At 39.0% G+C, this 20,334-nt stretch overlaps 1 protein-coding gene across 1 annotated transcript in view; it reads left to right on the top strand.

Annotated features, from left to right (window-relative positions):
* Positions 1 to 4,677: 4,677 nt before the first annotated feature.
* Positions 4,678 to 20,334, top strand: part of smad3a (SMAD family member 3a) — a 37,462-nt gene continuing 21,805 nt past the window's right edge. The window contains exon 1 of the mRNA XM_067440449.1: positions 4,678 to 5,140. Coding sequence (XP_067296550.1) covers positions 4,938 to 5,140 — 203 coding nt within the window. The 5' untranslated portion in view covers positions 4,678 to 4,937. The remainder of the gene's footprint in view (positions 5,141 to 20,334) is intronic.

Below are 20,334 nucleotides of genomic sequence, written 5' to 3' on the forward strand. Positions count from 1 at the left end.
CACACACACACACACACACACACACACACACACACATACGTTTGTACATTGTTTTCACATTCCTTAGAAATATAGATTTATAGATATATAGAAATATATATTTTTTTACAAACTGGATATTCTATCCTCGAACCCTACATCTTTTTGAGAGAGCTTTCTGAATATATTTGCATAAAACATCACAGTATGATTTATAAGCTGTTTTTCTCATGGGGACCAAAAATGTCCCACAAGGACTTGGATTTCAGATATTGCCATCCTTGTGGGGACAATCTGTCATCATAACCTAGGTTTACCAGGACATCTGTCATACCAGGACATTATCTATCTATCTATCTATCTATCTATCTATCTATCTATCTATCTATCTATCTATCTATCTATCTATCTATCTATCTATCTATCTATCTATCTATCTGTCTGTCTGTCTGTCCGTCTGTCCGTCTGTCCGTCTGTCCGTCTGTCCGTCTGTCCGTCCGTCCGTCCGTCCTTATTTAAAAAAAATATTAGAACATTTCCCGACTCCTAACTTTTTTGAATGGTATCAATGAAGATCTGGATGTCTCCAAATGCAGGAACAAACCTGAAGTATAGCTAAGTACATCCACTCACAATTTTAGGTGATGCATTCCTTGCAGGAAAATCTAGCATTGCTGGGCACCAGCATTAGTTTTGTTTTGCTTTCTGCATGGGACCAGACGGGATGATGGATGCTGGCTTTCTCATCCCCAGCCAGGGAAGTGGAAGTGCTGGTGGGCCAGCTAGTTTTCATAGATCAGTGTGACTATGAAGAACAGCATGACTATGGTCTACCAATTAGACCAGCACTATTCTAACCAACTTTAGCCAGCCTAGACGGGAATTTATGATGGTTTATGCTGGATTTTTCAGCAGCATTGCTATCATAAACAACATGAATGTGTGCATGTACACATGCTTACCCATAACATAAAAATTCATATACAGGCACATAGATTGAATAAAAGCACTCTAAGCAATCTAAACACAGATGGATGCATATAAACAGATCCTGCCACGCACAAACACAGCTACTCAGAGTTCTTGGCAGCAATATTTGTTTATCTCTCCGTACCTGTCACTCACATCTAAAGTCATCAAGCCTGAACTGTTTACCAAAATTATTTAGTAACTTTTCTACACTCTAAAAAATGCTGGGTTAAAAACAACCCAAGTTGGGTTGAAAATGCACCGACCCAACAATTGAGTTGTTTTAACCCAATGGTTGAGTTGTTTTAACCCAGTGGTTGAGTTGTTTTAACCCAGTGGTTGAGTTGTTTTAACCCAGTGGTTGGGTTAAATGTTGCTTAAGACAACCCAATTGCTGGGTAAGAACAACTCAACCATTGGGTTAAAACAACCCAATTGTTGGGTCGGTGCATTTTCAACCCAACTTGGGTTGTTTTTAACCCAGCATTTTTTAGAGTGTATCCATAAACTCTGCAATAGAATGTATACTCTTTTTTATATAAAAATTTCCAATTTTACCAGTATATATAATTTTTTTAAAGAATATATATATATATATATATATATATATATATATATATATATATATATATATATATATATATATATATATATATATATATATATATATATATATATATATATATATATATAAAACTTAATCTGAAAATGATGATGTGGTCCTACTGAGATGCTGTGTGGTGTTTCCAGTTCTGGCAAATATACAGATTAAGCTGAAATCATTGCTATCGCCCACCTGTTCTTTATCCCACTGGTTTTACTATTGTGTTAAACACTGTTGATTAGACATAAGCTTCATCTTATCACTCTAACACATGTCCTCCACTGGGACATAGTTCAGTCCTCTCAGACCCTCTTTACCACCTTGTAGGTCCCCAGGGTCTCTTGAGTCCAAGTATGCACAATACCCTCATCAGCCATCAGATTGTATGAGGCCATTACTCATTCACAGCCTTGCCTTTTGTGAGGCAATTCTTCAGACACACACACACACACACACACACACACATACACACACACACACACGCAGACACATATATCCTCAAATCCCCCCACTTCGCTGTTCTAGATCCCATCTGCCCCCTGCCCCCATACATCCTTAACTACAAGCCCCCCTAGGCCCTGGACTTCATCCCTTCCTATACCCCTAAACCAGCTGTCCGGGAGCAGAATCCCCTCAGGGAGTAAACAGGTGCTGAGTTTGTGCTGGCCACTGCAGTCAAGCTGCACATTTTAACACTTGCAACCTCCATCCTGCTACACGCTGTCACTCAGATGACAAACACACACGTTTAGCTATCTAATGAGGATATACACAGACCTTTGTAAACTACCATAACGTTCAAAAGTTTAGGGTCACTAAGATTTTAAGTAGTCTCTGCTCACCAAGGCTGCATTCCTATAATAAAAATACAGTAAAGACATATATTTTTTGAAATATTAAAAATGAAAAAATATGTTCAGCAGTCATTACACAAAGCTACAGTGTCACATGATGCTCAGTATATTTTTCTTACCATCGATGTTTGAATACAGTTGTGCTGCTTAATATTTTTGTGGAAATTGTGGATTCTTCAGGATTATTTGATGAATACAAAGTTCAAAACAACAGCATTTACTATTTATTGCCACATTTAATACATTTAATGTGACCTTGCTGAATAAAAGTATTTTTTAAACAAAACTTACTGACTCTGAATGGCAGTGAGATGTGCATTTTATCATATTTAGGCAGCTTTTGACAACAAATGCATCCCTATAAAGTAGCTACATAAACTCACACACAAACATGTGGTCAAATTTTCCTCTTAGGAAATATTAATATTTTAAAACATGGAAATTACATTTCAGCCAATTAGAGCACATCTTTGTTCATCGAAAATGTATACGAAAGATGCAGGAACTACATTGAATGAACAACTGTGCAGTTTTTTGTCTTCTGTATTCCTGAGATGTATCATGCTGTGCACAGAAGAATCTGTTTATGCAGTTTTGAGTATATATCGACCATAACCGTGTGGGAGGACAAGAGAACAAAGAAAATGCTATAAAAATATACATCAGATGTTCTTTAAAATAGATAAAAGGAAGAAGCAGTGTGACACTGAGTTGAGGTCCAGGGTATTTTTAGCATATAGTGAACTGTTTTAAAAGTGTACCAAGGGTTACCATACACAAACTTAAATAAATGCATGTGGCTTTTATGACCTCCAATGTAATACTTTGGTTTGAAGCTGTTAAAAATTCATGAAAACTGCCTTGATGTCTTACATCTGAGAAAATTAGAAATTGGCATAAAACGGCACACTTCTTACTTATTGCTTTCTTCTTGCATAATGCCTTGTGTAGAGGGACAAAAATCTTGGGCTCAATCTGATAAGGATAAATCAAATCTGTCTAGTGCACGCAGTCCCATTGGTTTTGCATTTTGTATGTAACAGCTGGCCCATGGCTGCACACACTTCTTGACATGACCTTAACTCCCACTGGTGTGTGTGTGTGCGTGTGCGTGTGTTCCCACATGACGATGGTCAGTAATGTCAATCAAAAATACAACAAACACAAACAAAAACCATTCGGGTTAAAAAGTTAGTGTAAAGACAAAAAAATCAAGAAAGCATAAATAATCAGGTTAAAAAAATTATCACTTGTCCACACAAGAACTAAAAGGTGGATTATGTAAATTTGTATATTCTCCTCTATTAGCTAACAGTTAGCCTAATAAAGTGCAATAAAATTGCCTCAATATTCCCCCCAAAATAAGCCACTTGTTAAGACTTGTTTATTGTGCTCCAGATGAGTCTTGTACAATGTTTGTGTGTGTGTTTACTTCTAGGATGGATGTGTATGATTGCATGTTGTTGTCATGCTGAGGCAAGGCATCTGCATACTCAGCCATATTCACTCCCTTGCTATAAAAGCAGCTCCTGCTCAGAGTCAGATTAATTAAACCCTATACCCTGTTTAGTAGGATAACCCCCATACTCACAGACAGTCCTATGAATGGGGGTAGGAGAGGTAAAGGGAGTAAAAGGGAATTTCACTGTTTTCTTTTTTGAGACTTAAACTGTAATTGCTTTTACTGTGAATGATAAGTTAGCTCTTGTATGAATTGCTTCCTGTGTGTCACTGTCTAATAGTGGTTATCAGGCCTTTTTTTATGAGCGTTTACAATAGCTCAAGAGGAAGGGAGCAATAAAACTGTTCAGTGGGACTATTGCATACTGTAGGCCTGTATCTTTGTGAATTTAAGGGAGTATTTTGGACATGTGATGTCAACATGCTGCCTTACCAAAAAAAAAAAAAACGCTTTAAAGATATTGGCATGACTGAATCCTCCTCTCATGTGATTTTACATAATTGTAAACATTTTTCAGAAAATACTACTCGTTTCTTTAGGGGTAAAAGTTTTTAATGAGAAAAATAATCACTGAGTGCATCTTTAAATGCAGACGCAGTACATCACAGAGAGCCGCGCCACACAGCACAGCGGATGACTCTAATCTTGAGTAAACCGTACTTTTTAAACGGTGCACAGAAACGTAGGCTATATTACAAACAGATGAGGTAATGCATTATATAAATAAATATATCTGTTTTCTTTTCTTTCCAACTTGTCCAGACGGGATGGAGGGGACTATTTTCCTGCGCGGAGTGATATGAATGGCCTTTAGTGGTGTGTGTGGCGCGCGATGCCTGATGATCTCGGGAGACACAGACGGAGCTGAGCTGAGGTGAGCACTGAACTTGAGATCGTGTCTCAGTCACGCCTCAAGTCCTTCTCACTTTCCTCCATATTATTATTAAGCTCTAAGCAGTTTATTTTGATTTACCGCCTTCGGATTACACTGAAGATTTAAAAGTGTCCCGAATTCTCCCCGAGTTGCGTGAGAGACTGCGCAATAGAGGAACGCTGAACTGAATTCAACATGTCAATTTTGCCGTTTACTCCGCCGATCGTGAAGAGGTTGCTGGGCTGGAAGAAGGGAGAGCAGAACGGACAGGAGGAGAAATGGTGCGAAAAAGCCGTCAAGAGTCTGGTGAAGAAGCTGAAGAAGACGGGACAGCTGGACGAGCTTGAGAAAGCCATCGCAACTCAGAATGTCAACACCAAGTGTATCACCATACCACGGTGAGTGCTGTTAAAAACATCCTCGACTCTACAGAGGGATAACATCGGGTTGTGATGAAACGGGGCACTTTTACTGTTGTGATGTTTGCTGAACCAGCCCAGAGTGTCTCAAACTAAAGCTATAACACTGTAACGTTACACATTCAAACAGGACAGCAAAGTTAAAGAAAGCAGCAGAGCCCCTTCTGTTTAGAAATCAACTCCTGTTCATAAACAGCATCTCTACTATGAGTGCAGCAGCTCGTATCTGTTTATGATCAAATCCCGACACTCCTGTTGATGTATTATAACTTCATACTCTTCTGGCCTTTCATAAACCCACATTTGCCTTGCCTGGGGTTGTCACTTACTGTCTGGTGAGGTTATATAACCCGACCTTAATCTGGAGAGCGCTGTAGCTGCTGTATCTGGGCTAAACGGCGTGTTAGGAATTTCGTGCTTATATTTTGGATGGCGGATCCATTTGGCGCAGGACGTTCAGCTCTTTTATTCTTCATAAGTGTTTGTGTGCGAATCGGTTGATATCTATGGTTGATATAGGATGTGGCGTTGTGGTCCGGAGTTGTTGTTTTTTCTCCTCAGTTTTGCAATGGTTAATCTTGTTATGTCACAGTCCTATGCTGGCGAACTGAACCACTACCAGGTCTTGGCAGTTAAAGCTACACTGGGGGCTGCCCGCAAGCCCATACACTCAGCAGATCTTCAGTCTCTGCACTTCAGCAGAGAGAAGCATAGCATTTGCACTGGTTCTGTCATCTTGTGTTGTCGATGTATACAAACATTGTGCGAAAAAAAGAGCTCGTTTGCACAGGTGACCGAAGAGTTTTTGTAAATTATGCTTTTTTGTTTTTTCTGTAAGTTGCTAATTTTCTTATTGATGGACTTGGTTTGGTTCGTGCATAAAGGTTATTTGTTTATGTAATATCCATATGTCGAGTTCTTAAAGTAGCCTATTGCATTTAGTCAGAAGGTTTTTCCTCAAAAATGTTAAGCAGCACGACTTTTAGTTTTCAACAATGATAATAAAAAATGTCTTTTATATTAGAATGATTTCTGAAGGATCATGTGACACTAAGACTGGATACTTCAGCTTCGCCATCACAGGAATAAATCACATGTGTCTGTGTTTTTGATCTAACAGATAGCATAAGAGATGTTTCAAAAACATTAAAGTTAAAACATTTAATGATAGTGTATATCAACATTATACTGGCCAATGGATATCATGCCATCTACATATTGTATCCAGCCTTTGGACCCCATGTCACATTAAGTGATGCTCAATTTATTTTCTGTCTGCATGACAAAATATAAAACCTAGTCAGTCAAATTGACGAATAATGATTATTTGTATTTGATTCTGATCATATTACAAGTGAAAATGTAGTAAATTAGTTTGGATTTGAAGACTTATAGTTAAATACATTTATGGACACTAAAATACTGTAAAGGTAAAGACTACACAAGTCTGAAGCTGTCTGAAATTGGACCAGATTCTACAGAATTAGTACACTGGAGAACCTCATAAGAGAGTTTATTTATGAGCTATAGCAAAGTCATTGTCATGACACATCTAGGTTGCTTGACTAAATTTACTATATTTGCTAAAAAAAATTGGGTTAGCTTACGGAATTTAATCAAAGAAGACACTATGAAGGAGTATGTAACCTTATAGTTCTAACATTTACATTCATAGTCCCGTAGAGATTTCCTTTCCAAATGTGAAGTTTGCATAATTTTGTGGTTACAGGGCCGAGCAGCTGCGGTCCAAGCCTGCAGCGCTGTTGTATCGGTTGTTGTTCCCAAACAACAGATCACTCAGTGAGAGCAGGGCTCCCAGCCAGAGATCTGAGCTGAGTCACCCCAGAGGGAGAGTGAGTTTGAGCCCTGTGGCTTTGTGGTGTGACCCACTGGTGCTTTTCTGGTTGAGGTTGTTGGTGTCAGGAACCATAACAGGTGAATTCTGCAACTATTGGGATTGACTGGGTTTTTCTCAGTTAGGGGGAACAAACTGTTTCTGATTAGACCTCAGTCCTTGTTGTTAGAGTAGTGTAACCTGAATCAGCACAGTGTTCAGTCCAAGGCTCTATTCTTGGCTAGATCTGTAGACGGTAGCCTTCACATCTGAGATACAACACTCTGCCTCACCCTGCTGGAGGATCCAGATTCCTCAGACACACTCGACTCACCTCAGGCCGCACAATCCTGTCTTGCCCTCACATGCAGCTCATGCTGGAATCCTGTCCCAGCCTGCTGGAGATCCAGAGAACAAGTGATAAAGAGATAGTAGACATCGCATAGAATAGGACTTCAAGTTCAAAAGAAGCAACGGAAAGAGGAGATGGAAGACAGATTGAAATTGTCCAAGACAGGATACGAAAAACATAATTATACCATAGTCACACTTCCTTCACCTTCCATACACCTGTCGAAGACCTATCAGAGTCTTCACATTGACTTCCTGAGAGGATGTCTGTTCCACAGCTTGTCTATGTTCTGAGATGCCTGCTATATCTCAACCCCGCAGTCTTTGTTTGCTTTTGCACTTTTCACACAATGACTTCAAAGGTGTCTGAACTGTGAATAAAACCTGTGGTCCATTGTGTGGGCGCATTCAACGACATTCCCAAACAAGACGCCTATCAGCTAAGAAATTGTGTGCCCTGCCACGGTGATAGAGTTTATTGTTGGTATTTGAAACTGAAAGTATCTATGCCTTAAAGAGATGTCTGACATCCTGAAACTCTATACATATACAATGATTCAAAGGCGCTTTTGATAAAATGTGGAGATTGGATGTCATTGGCTTGTAATTGATGTGCCGAGGGTTGTTTTGTTTCAGCCAGGGTAATGCCTTCAAAGCTCTGCTCGTCTGAGGGAAGTGAATCTGTCTGATGATTCAGAGTTATTGTGTGGCAGCTGATAGAAAAAGAGTGAAAGACAGCGTGACAATTTCACAACCCTTTGAAATGTGATGGCTGACAGTTTGAGTTGAGTGACAACCACCACTAGTATGTTAGGATGAATATGTTAGCCTTAATAGGGCTCAAAAAGTACTTTTTTTTTTTTTTTTTTTTTTTTACTTCATAACTTCATAAAGTTAGGAGCACCAGCAAAAAATTAAGAGCACCACATCTATAATGTTGTATACTTAAAGGATTAGTGAAAAAAAAACTAACCCATGATTTACTCAACCTTAAGCCATCCTAGGTGTGTATGACTTTCTTCTTTCTGATGAACACCCATGAGTTTGAAACTTAAAAAGTGTATCCATCCATTATAAGCGTACTCCATGTGGCTTCGGAGGGTTAAAAAGACCTTCTGAAGCAAATAGATGGGTTTTTGTGAGAAAAATATTAATCTTTAAAACTTTATAAAGTTAAATGACCTTCGTTCAGATCACCTTCCATATTCAACTTCCATTATTCACCTAAACGTAGGGTTGGGCGATATGGGCACACAAAAAAATCCCAGATTGTTTGCCAAAAAATTCGATTAACGATTTTAATTGATTTTTTTTCCCTTCTACTTAATATCAATCTGCATGACAAAGAAATTGTTCAAAAACAAGTTTTAACTTTATTCTGTTTAGGTAAAATATTTGCAGCTTGGTAGAGTGCCTACCTGGGGTGCCAAACTAGAGAGCAATAACCCAGACCATTCCACAGTATAAATGGGCACCATATTTTTTGCAATATACAGTATACATATCAAAGGTTTATTAATTGATATGCAGATCAAATTAACTTTTATTAACAACAGTAATGTGCAAAAAAAGTATAGGAAAATTTAAATGTTACACTCTTAACTATAGATTACCATTCTTCTTCAATAGTTTCACACTGAACTGACCGACAGCTTCAGTTATTATTAAATCAACTCTTTACTTGCTTTCTGTGTAATTTAGTTTTTCATGAGACTTGGTTGCTTCGTACTTTTCTCACTATATCAGGGAGTGGAAATGGCTAATAAATCAATAAGTGCTCTTCTGCTGGTTATAGTGGTGGGCACTGCATATCTTTTTTTTAAATAAAAAAAAATGCTTGTTTGCCACAAAATAGATTAAACATTTAAAAAAAATAAACTAAAAGACTACTTCTTTCACAAGACCCCTTTAAAAATTTATTTTTACAAACCATCACATTAAAAATAGCATATTTTGGATATTTAGAGCTTTGAAGTGCTGGAAATAAGTGCAGTAAGTGTACGAAACCATTGGAAAGTGCTTGGATTTCAATCTCAAAAGGTTGTACGAATCCTGAGATAATGACAACAACATTAAATCCATGTGGTTTTACTACAGTAAATCATGGTGAATGTTGGTGATTTGTGACTGAAACCCCTGACCTTCGCTCATGTTGTCTCCACGTCAGCTCTGTTTGATCTGATATCTGTGGTACATAACAGAATTCTGCGGCGAACGCTATCACAGTAGCGACGTTATTAATTGTGTGGTGAATTTAAACGCTCTCTCACTGGATATCCAGCGCTGTGTATCGTGTCTGTCACGAGATCGGCCCGTGTATGAGCTTGCGCTGCATTCGTTGTCCGCGCAGCTCAAATGAGCGCAGTTCCGTTCAGACTTCAAACACACTTTGCAGCGGGGGGGGTATTGTTAATTGTTCTATGAAAAACTGAACCAATGACACTGTATGTTTTTATACACTATCCTGGTTGTTTGTGTATCTCTGTGGCACTGGCAAACGCACGGGGAGGGCTGAGCCATTACGGGAGCCCAGAGGGAGCGTCGGCGGATTTTAAAGAGAGAACCGATTTTCATTCACAAAAATCGACATAAACTGTCAAAAATTTCAAAAAGGAGAACTAGAAACAAAACAAAGGGAGGGAAAGAAAAGTTCTGTGTTGGTGAAGTAGTTAACCAAGATTAATCAAAAGAAGTCAGCATATTTGAATGATTTTTGGAAGATCATATGAAAACTGTGTGATGATGCTAAAAATTCTGATTTGACATTGCAGGAATAAAATACATTTTAAAATATATTAAAATAGACTACAATTATTTTTAACTGTGATAATATTTTGCAATATTACTGTTTTTACTGTATTTTTGATCGAATAAATGCAGCCTTAATGAGCATGAGACTTCTTTCAAAACCATTAAAAAATCTTTTAGACCTCAAACATTTGAACTGTAGTGTATGTATTCTAGTCAACTTCGCTAATCAGCTATTTGGTTGTTGGGTGAGTAATCGACTACCGTGACTTTCCTCCCCACCCCAGTTCCTGATTCTCTCAAGAACGTTTCGGTTTCCAGAGCAGATGTTTAATGCAGCACCTCTTAATTTAAAGGAGAACAAATGCATGCTCTCTTAGGCATAGGCTGTTTATTTACCAACCTTTCGGCTAGTAGCCTTTGTCAAGGTATGAATGCGGCACCTCTAACTTGGTTTAGAACCATACTGAATGCTGTTACCTGTTCAGTGTAAAACATATCCCTGTCTGTGTGCATGAAGGTTGTGTTCATATTTGTGTCCTGTTCAACTGATAGTATGTCTGTAGGTGTTTGTGGATTCCCTGAGGGTGTTATGATGGTTGTAACACCCAAGTGATGGAGAAGGCCAAGTCTGACTGCGGTTGTGGTGGAGATTAGCGACACAGTTTGTCGTCTGTGAGTTTGTGTACACAGTATGTGTTTGTGTGTCTGTGTTCTGGAAATGTGTACATTCATTGTGTACACACACTGTTGTTGTGTCTAAGGAAGTCTGTGCAATGAGAGCAGGTATTTGAGCGTTAGTCTCATGTGCTCGTGTGTGTGTGTGTGTGTGTGTGTGTGTGAGGCGGGGTTAGTCAGCCTTCAGGAATGCTCTGTCTGCCCAGGGGAGGGCGTGGGCCGCTTCTGGGTTTGTGGCTCCTGCAGGGGTTGAAGGTTTAGAAAAGCTCTGTGCCGCCTCCATATCTGTTGGAATAATAGACACTCTGTACAGCAGACAACAAGACTGCTTTGTACTACTCTGTCATCACTAACCCTACCGCTGACCCTCAGACTGCTTCTGACCACCCTGAGAAAATGTGTCTTTTAGAAGAGTGTCAGTGAAGACTTTGCGCAGGATGTTTTGATGTTTTTCTGAGAGTTTTGAGAGACTTGCTTTAAAGTCTGCCACGAATGTACACTGACACTGATCCAAGTTAATCACTGTAGTCTTTAATTTTAAGACTGCTTTATCTGAGGTGGTTCTGTGGTATTGCAGGTATCCTAAAAGTTCATGTCTGAGCTGATTGTTTTAATGTTTAATCATTTATGTAACCTATATTATATTATATTATATTATATTATATTATATTATATTATATTATATTATATTATATTATATTATATTATATTATATTAATTATATTATGGGAGAGGGGGATGCCATACGTACTTGTTAGTTTTGGGGTAAAAGTGTCCTCATGTATATGTCTGCAAAGCCCAAAGTGTGGGCTGGATGATAAACAATATCATATTAAGGTCACTTTAAAATGTATGTCGATAATGATGATAAGCTCTGGACATTTTTACTTGATATGGATTAATCTAAAAGCCTATCACACAGCACACATAAATGTGATAATACACACAAAAACGAATAGATCTTCACAAAAAAACGTTAAAATAGAAGTTTGGTTTATCTTTAAGAAATTATACAGTTCAGTTGTGCAGCATCTTATTTGACAAATAAATAAAAATGCTGTGTTTTGTTGTAAATCCCAAAAAAACAAAATGGAAAAACTCAGAATTTAGGGAAAAATAAAATGGATTTCATGGAACCCTAAATTAAAAGGTAGCTACACTGTGGAGTTTAATTATGAACAAATGTTTAGATGTTTACATACATTTTCAAGGTCTAACAAATATATGTAAAGCATTTCCTTCCCCATTCATTGTGAATTAGTATTGTGTGTGATAAATATCAAAAAATATTGTTCTAATATTTTTGGCCTTTACCCAAGCCCTGATGCATAGCCTTTCAAAGTGTACTACATTTGATAATGTGTGCAAACACAGGCACAAATGCACAAAAACAAGAAAATGTTTTATCCTTGTCTGCACTATTTCTTACACCGTGTCTGCACTGGATGCGACCGTTGATGCGTTGCGAGTCCGTTTGTCTTTAATGTCAGGCGTCAGAAATAGAATGGGGCAGTTTAATTTGGGATTAGTTGTCGCATCGCAGCGTGGCCATCTATTGTTGTTCCGTCTCCTCTGTATTCACCTCATGAATGAACCAATTATTTAAAAAAGTTTTTTAACATAATATTCATTACAAAGTACATACGGTTAGAAACATCTGGCTATGTGCTGTATGCATAACGTAGCGTGTAAAACTGATGTATACTTTGCTCTCTAGTTTGCAATGCTAGTTTCCCAGATTACTGTGCTCAAGTGCCTGAAATGCAATGCCACTCATGATGTGTCAAGAACAATGTTTTTTTTTGTGGGATCTTCAGGCAAGTTTGATGTATCTATAATGTCTAGTCTATGATGTATCTAACTATTTTTAGCTGTAATTTCACCACGGGTCTGTTTTCAGTACAATTTTGAAAAGGTGTGATCATGGGAGGATGTGAACAAGGGGACACCATAAAAAATAATATTTGCAATAAATGTACCTCTCAAAGAAATAATGATAAAGAATAATAATATGATCATGTACTACTCAGACACTGCCATAGTGAGAGGTACAAAACTTTCTTGCTTCCTTTTTATCAAATGACCTTTACTCAGTATGTCCCCTTGAATAATAACATCACAATGGAACCGAAGTAGAGAAGTAATAGATGTTTTCTTGAGTGAATTGGATTATTGAAAAAGAAATAATTTAAGGTAGGAGACTTATTTCATTCTATTCATCACTTTGATTGGATGGAGAAAGATCTGAATGCGAACTTACAGTTGACTGTAAGAAAGGTGGCAGGGTTTATGCTAACTAAATGATTGTATAAATATGGCATAAATCAGTGGTTCCCAATAGGGGTGGGTGATATAGCCTCAAAATTATATCATGATATTTCAAGAATATTTGCGATGATAATATTTATGATTATATACACTCACCTAAAGGATTTTTAGGAACACCATACTAATACTGTGTTTGACCCCCTTTCGCCTTCAAAACTGCCTTAATTCTCCGTGGTATTAATTCAACAAGGTGCTGAAAGTATTCTTTAGAAATGTTGGCCTATATTGATAGGATAGCATCTTGCAGTTGATGGAGATTTGAGGGATGCATATCCAGGGCACGAAGCTCCCGTTCCACCACATCCCAAAGATGCTCTATTGGGTTGAGATCTGGTGACTGTGGGGGCTATTTTAGTACAGTGAACTCATTGTCATGTTCAAGAAACTAATTTGAAATGATTCGAGCTTTGTGACATGGTGCATTATCCTGCTGGATGTAGCCATCAGAGGATGTGTACATGGTGGTCAAAAAAGAAATGGACATGGTCAGAAACAATGCTCAGGTAGGCTGTAGCATTTAAACTATGCCCAATTGGCACTAAGGGGCCTAAAGTGTGCCAAGAAAACATCCCCCACACCATTACACCACCACCACCAGCCTGCACAGTGGTAACAAGGCATGATGGGTCCATGTTCTCATTCTGTTGATGCCAAATTCTGACTCTACCATCTGAGTGTCTCAACAGAAATCGACAACATTTTTCCAGTCTTCAACTGTCTAATTTTGGTGAGCTTGTGCAAAGTGTAGCCACTTTTCCCTATTTGTAGTGGAGATGAGTGGTACCCGATGGGGTCTTCTGCTGTTGTTGCCCATCCGCCTCAAGGTTGTGCATGTTGTGGCTTCACAAATGCTTTGCTGCATACCTCGGTTGTAACAAGTGGTTATTTCAGTCAAAGTTGCTCTTCTATCAGCTTGAATCAGTCGACCCATTTTCCTCTGACCTCTAGCATCAAGGCATTTTCGCCCACAGGACTGACACATACTGGATGTTTTTCCCTTTTCACGCCATTCTTTGTAAACCCTAGAAATGGTTGTGCGTGAAAATCCCAGTAACTGAGCAGATTGTGAAATACTCAGACCAGCCCGTACCATGCTCAAAATTGCTTAAATCACCTTTCTTTCCCATTCTGACATTCAGTTTGGAGTTCAGGAGATTGTCTTGACCAGGACCACACTCCTAAATGCATTGAAGCAACTGCCATGAGATTGGTTGATTAGATAATTTCATTAATGAGAAATTGAACGGGTGTAATAATCCTTTAGGTGAGTGTAGAAAACAATATGGAACATAGTTTTATTGGTTATTGCAGCTGGTAGGTAGCAGCCTTTATGAGTGTAAACAAAATGAAGGACATTGTCCATCCTTTTCCAATGAGCTACTGTCATTGATGAGAGAATACTTAATTCAAAGTGTAAAACTAGTGTCATAAGGTGGCATCATCAGCTTTATAGTCACACACAGCATGAGTCAAATGAAAGCAAAGTAGCCTTGGTACAAGTTATTAAATATTAAGTTTTTCAATAGGTATTGAAAATTGGAAAACTATAACATAACATTTTAGTTTAACATTGTCTTATTTATGCCATGGTCTGTCTGAATATTTGATTCTGATTGGCTAGAAGGTGTGCAATAAAATCGTTAATGCACAAGTAGTTTCAATCAGATGAATCATCGCTCTACTAATGAGCTGTTTTGTACACGCATGCACGCAAACATCACTCGCAGACAGAGTGGAGATCGCGCTGCAGATTCAGGAGCACAGAAACGTGTTATCAATGCCGCCCCACGACATTATCAATGAAATAGCCAAGCTACTGGATCACTACATTATATTCCTCAGTAATGATGGGGTAACATCTCTATTTTTAAGTAATAAATGCAAATATAAATGCAATAAATCTTCATTGTTAAGAGAGACGCTGAACAAATGCACACGCATGTACGAATCTCACTTTCTAGTTTTCTCTCTCGCTCGCTCTCGCTCTCGCTCTCTCTGTGTGTGTGTAATTAATTCAAATAAATGCTATAATCCATTCATTAAAATAAACATATTTCTTTATACGCTACTTTATCTCTGTGTCTAAGTCAAAGGAGGCAGAATGCTAGATCTACCTGACGAAAATAACCATCAATGTTATCTTTCCGGTCAAATGTTGCACTATGAACATCAATAACAGCTTTAAGTTGTCAATGTTTTGTCAGATGTCAGGAGGGCTGACCACTTGTAAACAAGTAGTTCCCTTTTTAGGTACTAAATCGTCATCAGAGGTTGACATGCTGCTCTTTGTGCATACTCCCGGACAGGTGTTGCTGTGCGCGCTAGGGAAAGTAAATGTGCCATATGTCATCACGTTGCTATATCATTGATATTTTATGGCTAGGGCTGTAATCAACCAAAGAAAATCTTGGTTGACTGAAGTCCTAAAATTTTAAACTAAAAATCGACTCATAATTACATTAGGATTTTTTATTATTATTAATTAGCTGCGCACTGTGTGCAGTAAATGGTAGCCTTGTTGTCTCCAATCAGCATATTGGTCGAGCCAGAACGCATCGACTCATAATCAACTAATCAACTGGGAGATTGCAGCCCTAGATATGGCACACCCCTAGTTCCCAACTTTTTTCCCCCATAAAACCACACACACTATTATAATCACTACTTTAAAAGACATCATACAAAGGTAAGATGAAAAGATGATGTATTCATATAAACCCCCACCCCAATTGGATGTGCAGCATTGTCTTTCTGTATTCTAAGCATTGCAAATTAACTTGCTCTTGTTGGTAGGCTAAAGTATTTTCTCTGCTCTCCTCTTTACGTCTCTGTCTTCAGTGTGTGCTTCTGTTAACGCCCTGTTTACAGACTTCCTAATATTTCCACACATTACATTTTTGGAAATTATGCATTTTGCTTGCAAGTCCGGAACGGAGATCGGTCAAAATAAAACAAAAACAGAACTGGCCAATTCTAATTGATGATTGGTTGAGAGATGTGTATCTACTAGCCTACTGGCAACCCTTCGCCTGGAGATCTAATGAGGAAAATATGCTCTTGTGTTAAGGGAAAAAGTTCAGAAGAGAGTGGAAGAATAGCAGCACATGTATGCAGATGTACAGCAGCTACATTTAATGGCGATTGGTTTGGATTTTTTTAAAGGAACTGTATGTAAGAAATGTATTTCAATGAATCATAAAATGGCCCTGATATGTCACTAGACTAGCCTAGAAATCTAGACGGTCCCTAGCGGCAACAAATCTAATCTGCCCGCGAGTGTCTAGCAACTCTCAATACCCATCTGAGCTGTAAAAGCCAAGCTCTTGACGGGCCAATCACATCGTGTATAGAGTCGGTGGGCGAGGTGGAGACTGAGACGCAGAGCTCTGCCACTTATCATTTATATTTGTTGCACCTCTCACGGCTGGTGTGAGCAAGTTTGTGTTTTTTGCGTTCTAAAAATGCGATCGCAAGCTGAGAGACTACTTATAGAACCTAGGGTTTCAGAAGGCCTTTGAGAGTGTGGTCACTTTTTAGTTTTATGAACATGGTATAAAACAAGATTTTAAATGATAAAAATAGATATGAAATACTTTTACAGGGCTCTGCCCTGATGAAGACCAATTTGGGTCGAAACATGTTGGCTCTTGTATTTTAAAATGATTTAAGCCATACCAAATAAAGGCTTTTTAATTATTTCCTCATCCTTTACTTAACTGAGTGCCTTGGACCTGCCTTTTTTGCCATTCGTCTTTTCCCTTTCCCAAGAGCACCGATTACAGACTATTTAAACTCCACCAGAGCGCCGGGTTGAATCTGTTACACTTTTTTTTCTTTACTTTCTTTTCTTTTCAACTTTTTTAAATTGTCTCTTGCAGCAGCATCATATACGGGCTAGTCTTTTTGAAATGCCACTATCAAAAAGACAGTTGGCTTCCCTTCCCTTTGCTATTCTTATTATTTTCCACTTATGAAATATACAATGTTTGGCAGTCACTGACCTTTTTTTTGAGTAATCCATCTGTGAAATTTGATTAGCTTATTTCACATTGCGATTTAACCTGCGCAATATTTTGTGACTGCTTAAAAAATGGCTAACTGGAGTGTTACTTTTGGCCCCGGCTGCATTTGTATGATGGTTGTAGTGTTTCTGCTATATTCCTGTTCCCTTGCTGAGAATGGGCCCCCGTAACCACATCCAACCACCTGCACATGAGACCCCTGCAGGGCTCTGTTTACTTAAGGAAGGCCTTAATGACTTTAGCAGAGGGAGGAAAACCAAAACCTTTCGAAAATAAGACAAGTTTAAACATGATTTTCCCCACACTCACATTATGATATAAAGGATAAGCAGGTATATAAGCCTTGAATTAGAAAAAAAATATTAGACTATAAGAGTTTCCATATGAGTTGGGTTTCCCTCAGATATTGCCATACTTTTCACGGTCAGATTTTATATTTGATCAGCTTCCATCTGTTATTCCAATACAAACATTATGACCAGTCAATCCGAAGTTGATTAACTGTATGCTCAGACATAAAAAAAAAGAAAAAAAGCATAAGTTAGTTTGGCTTTTTATCTTCAGTAATAACTGAACGATCAGGAATGTGTCCTTCATCACTGCACTGTGTTTTGTAGTATTAGGTCTGTTGTACTGCTACATGCTGTCTGGGTCTAGGCTGGGGGGATGGGGGAATAGCAGTGGTCTTAAAGTGTTTTAAAAGAGGGCTGTGGGGGCTGGGTCAGGGTATGTTCCACAGGGTGAAATGGTCCCACAGACGGTCTGGTGTGACGTCAAATTTGCTTTTGTCCTTCTCTACCTCTGCATCGAATTTGCATTTATCAGAGTTCACCGAGTTTGTGTTTTGTTAGACTCAGTGATTTCAAACAGCTCTAAAACATACACAACTCAAGGCTCAGCGCAGCATGTAAAAGTGAAACAAAAGTCAAAAATTACTTCGGAAAGTTTGTCATGTTGAATCTAGTAGTGTAGAAGTGCAAATAAACAACAGATCAGCTGTACTTTGCCTTTGTATATTTTTGTCTACATTTGTGATTAAGCAAAACTTTGTATAAACTTATGTAGAGTTGCATGTAAACATCCGGGGAAATAGACCTGATCCTGAATTCCTTGTAAGCGTTGAGTTGAGTATGATAAAGCTCTCTGTGGAAGTGTCAGTGTCATGGTCAAGTCAAGGATGCCTGGGCTGATACAGAATTTGTCTACTTCAGCCCACGGCGTCTGTGTTTTTACCCTCTAGATTACATCTGCCCAGCGTGGTTCAGCCGTGTCAGACCCCTCCATCCCTCCAACTCACCCCCTCAACTCTCTTTCTCTTCCTCACCCTCCTCCCTGTTCAAATCTCACCCGGCTCTACTCAAGTGACAGCAGGCATGCGGGTGGGGGGAGAGCATTCTAGACCCGCCCTCCAGGCTGTGTGTGTGTGTGTGTGTGTGTGTGTGTGTGTGTGTGTGTGTGTGTGTGTGTGTGTGTGTGTGTGTGTGTGTGTGTGTGTGTGTGTGTGTGTGTGTGTGTGTGTGTGTGTGTGTGTGTGTGTGTGTGTGCGTGTGTGTGTGTGTGTGTGTGTGTGTGTCTGCGTTTATGTTGGTTGGATGTGCCTTACTGCTGACCTAATTTGCCCTCTGCAGTTCAATCAATAGTCATTCAGTGCTTCCTTTTCACATGAGGTCTGCCCACGCGGCAGCAAACAGACTCTCTCTCCACTGGAATGTAAGGGGGCTTTCACATTGGGTACGTTTGCTACGCACCGAGTCCGAACTTGATTGTTCCTAAGGGTGTGAACCTACACTGGTTTCACGGTTCGGGTCGATTGCGATTATCATGCCATTGATTCGGTTCAATTTGATAACTTGATGCATCACAATTCATTGACGATGCACTGCATTCTTGTGTATACAATTTTGTCAGCCAGTTATATGAACTGAACCTTTAATTTTATCTGCTCAAATAAAAACCATGCTTCTTGAATGTGTCAAACAAAACTCAAAACTGGGCACAGAAGACAACCGGAGCATTTAGAACAAGTACACAAAAGTAGATTAAAAGCCACTTTCAGCCACAGGGGGTGGTCTGGGCTGCCTTACAGTCAAAACGCAAGTCTAAATGCATCTGGTTGTTGAAACCACACATGTAAATTCTACTCCTCACAACAATGCTTATCGGTTATGGTCTATTACTGAACCAATACTGAATCGTCCTTGTTTGCATCGCGATGCATCGTAGAAATGATTAATTTCAACACCACAATTGTTCCCGGTGCCCCCCGCAGCATTGGTTTGGTTTCAAACTCATCCATGGGGCACTTCATCACAAATGTGCATGCCCGCATGATGGTAAACAGAACATGGTCAATATGTTGTTTTTTATTAATTTGGTGCTATTATGCGCAGCAGAGTAAATGACCCTTGGGTTTACTGTGTGTGGCATTAAGGCAGCTTTCTGCTGCTTGCAAACAAATTCTTTTGAGACAGCGGATTACCATTCATTCGCTCTGATTGCACTTGATATGCGTGAATACACCGCAGCGCAGGCTCACTCTCGCTTGTATCCAAGGTAAATCATCAACATTATCATCCCTTACATGTGTTTTTATTAAACTAAATATATCGTTGTCAGCTAAAACGCATGTGCAGGTTACTTTACTTCCTGAACAAGCATGCACCCAAGCCCTTCGTGTTGCCTTCACATTCACGTGAAATGCATTTCAGTTAGGATGCACCGATACTTAAACATTTAGTGAAAAAAAAACATTTAGTGGGGAACAAATAAGTGGAAAAAGTTTCGCACTAAATCTGGTAAAATGTCGCACTTTGTAAAATACATTCATTAAAAACAAGTAATGGCCTATATACTAAAAAAAATATATATATATAAGTGTATATAAGTAAAATATTTTAAATGTATAGCGCAGATTACAACTTCCTTGGCAGTAAGAGCACGCTGCAGTGAGAACGGCTGTGACGTAAGCCGCGTTCTCAACATATCCAGCAGCTCGAGTTCGTTCGTCTAACTTACTCTAGTATTCTCTGTCAACGGCGGAACGAGAGAAGAGGAAGAGTGAGGAAAACTCGGTCTGTCCGCGGCGCTACTTCAGCACGGCGGCGGCGGTATAGTGACGAGAGCTTCGGTTTGAGTTTGTTTATCTACTCTAGTATTCTCTGTCCACGGCGTTTCTGGAGTTTTCTAAGCTGCCATGTTCGTTGTTTTAATGT

The sequence above is a fragment of the Pseudorasbora parva genome, chromosome 1, assembly GCF_024679245.1.
Source record: "Pseudorasbora parva isolate DD20220531a chromosome 1, ASM2467924v1, whole genome shotgun sequence".
Classification (NCBI taxonomy): Eukaryota; Metazoa; Chordata; class Actinopteri; order Cypriniformes; family Gobionidae; genus Pseudorasbora; species Pseudorasbora parva.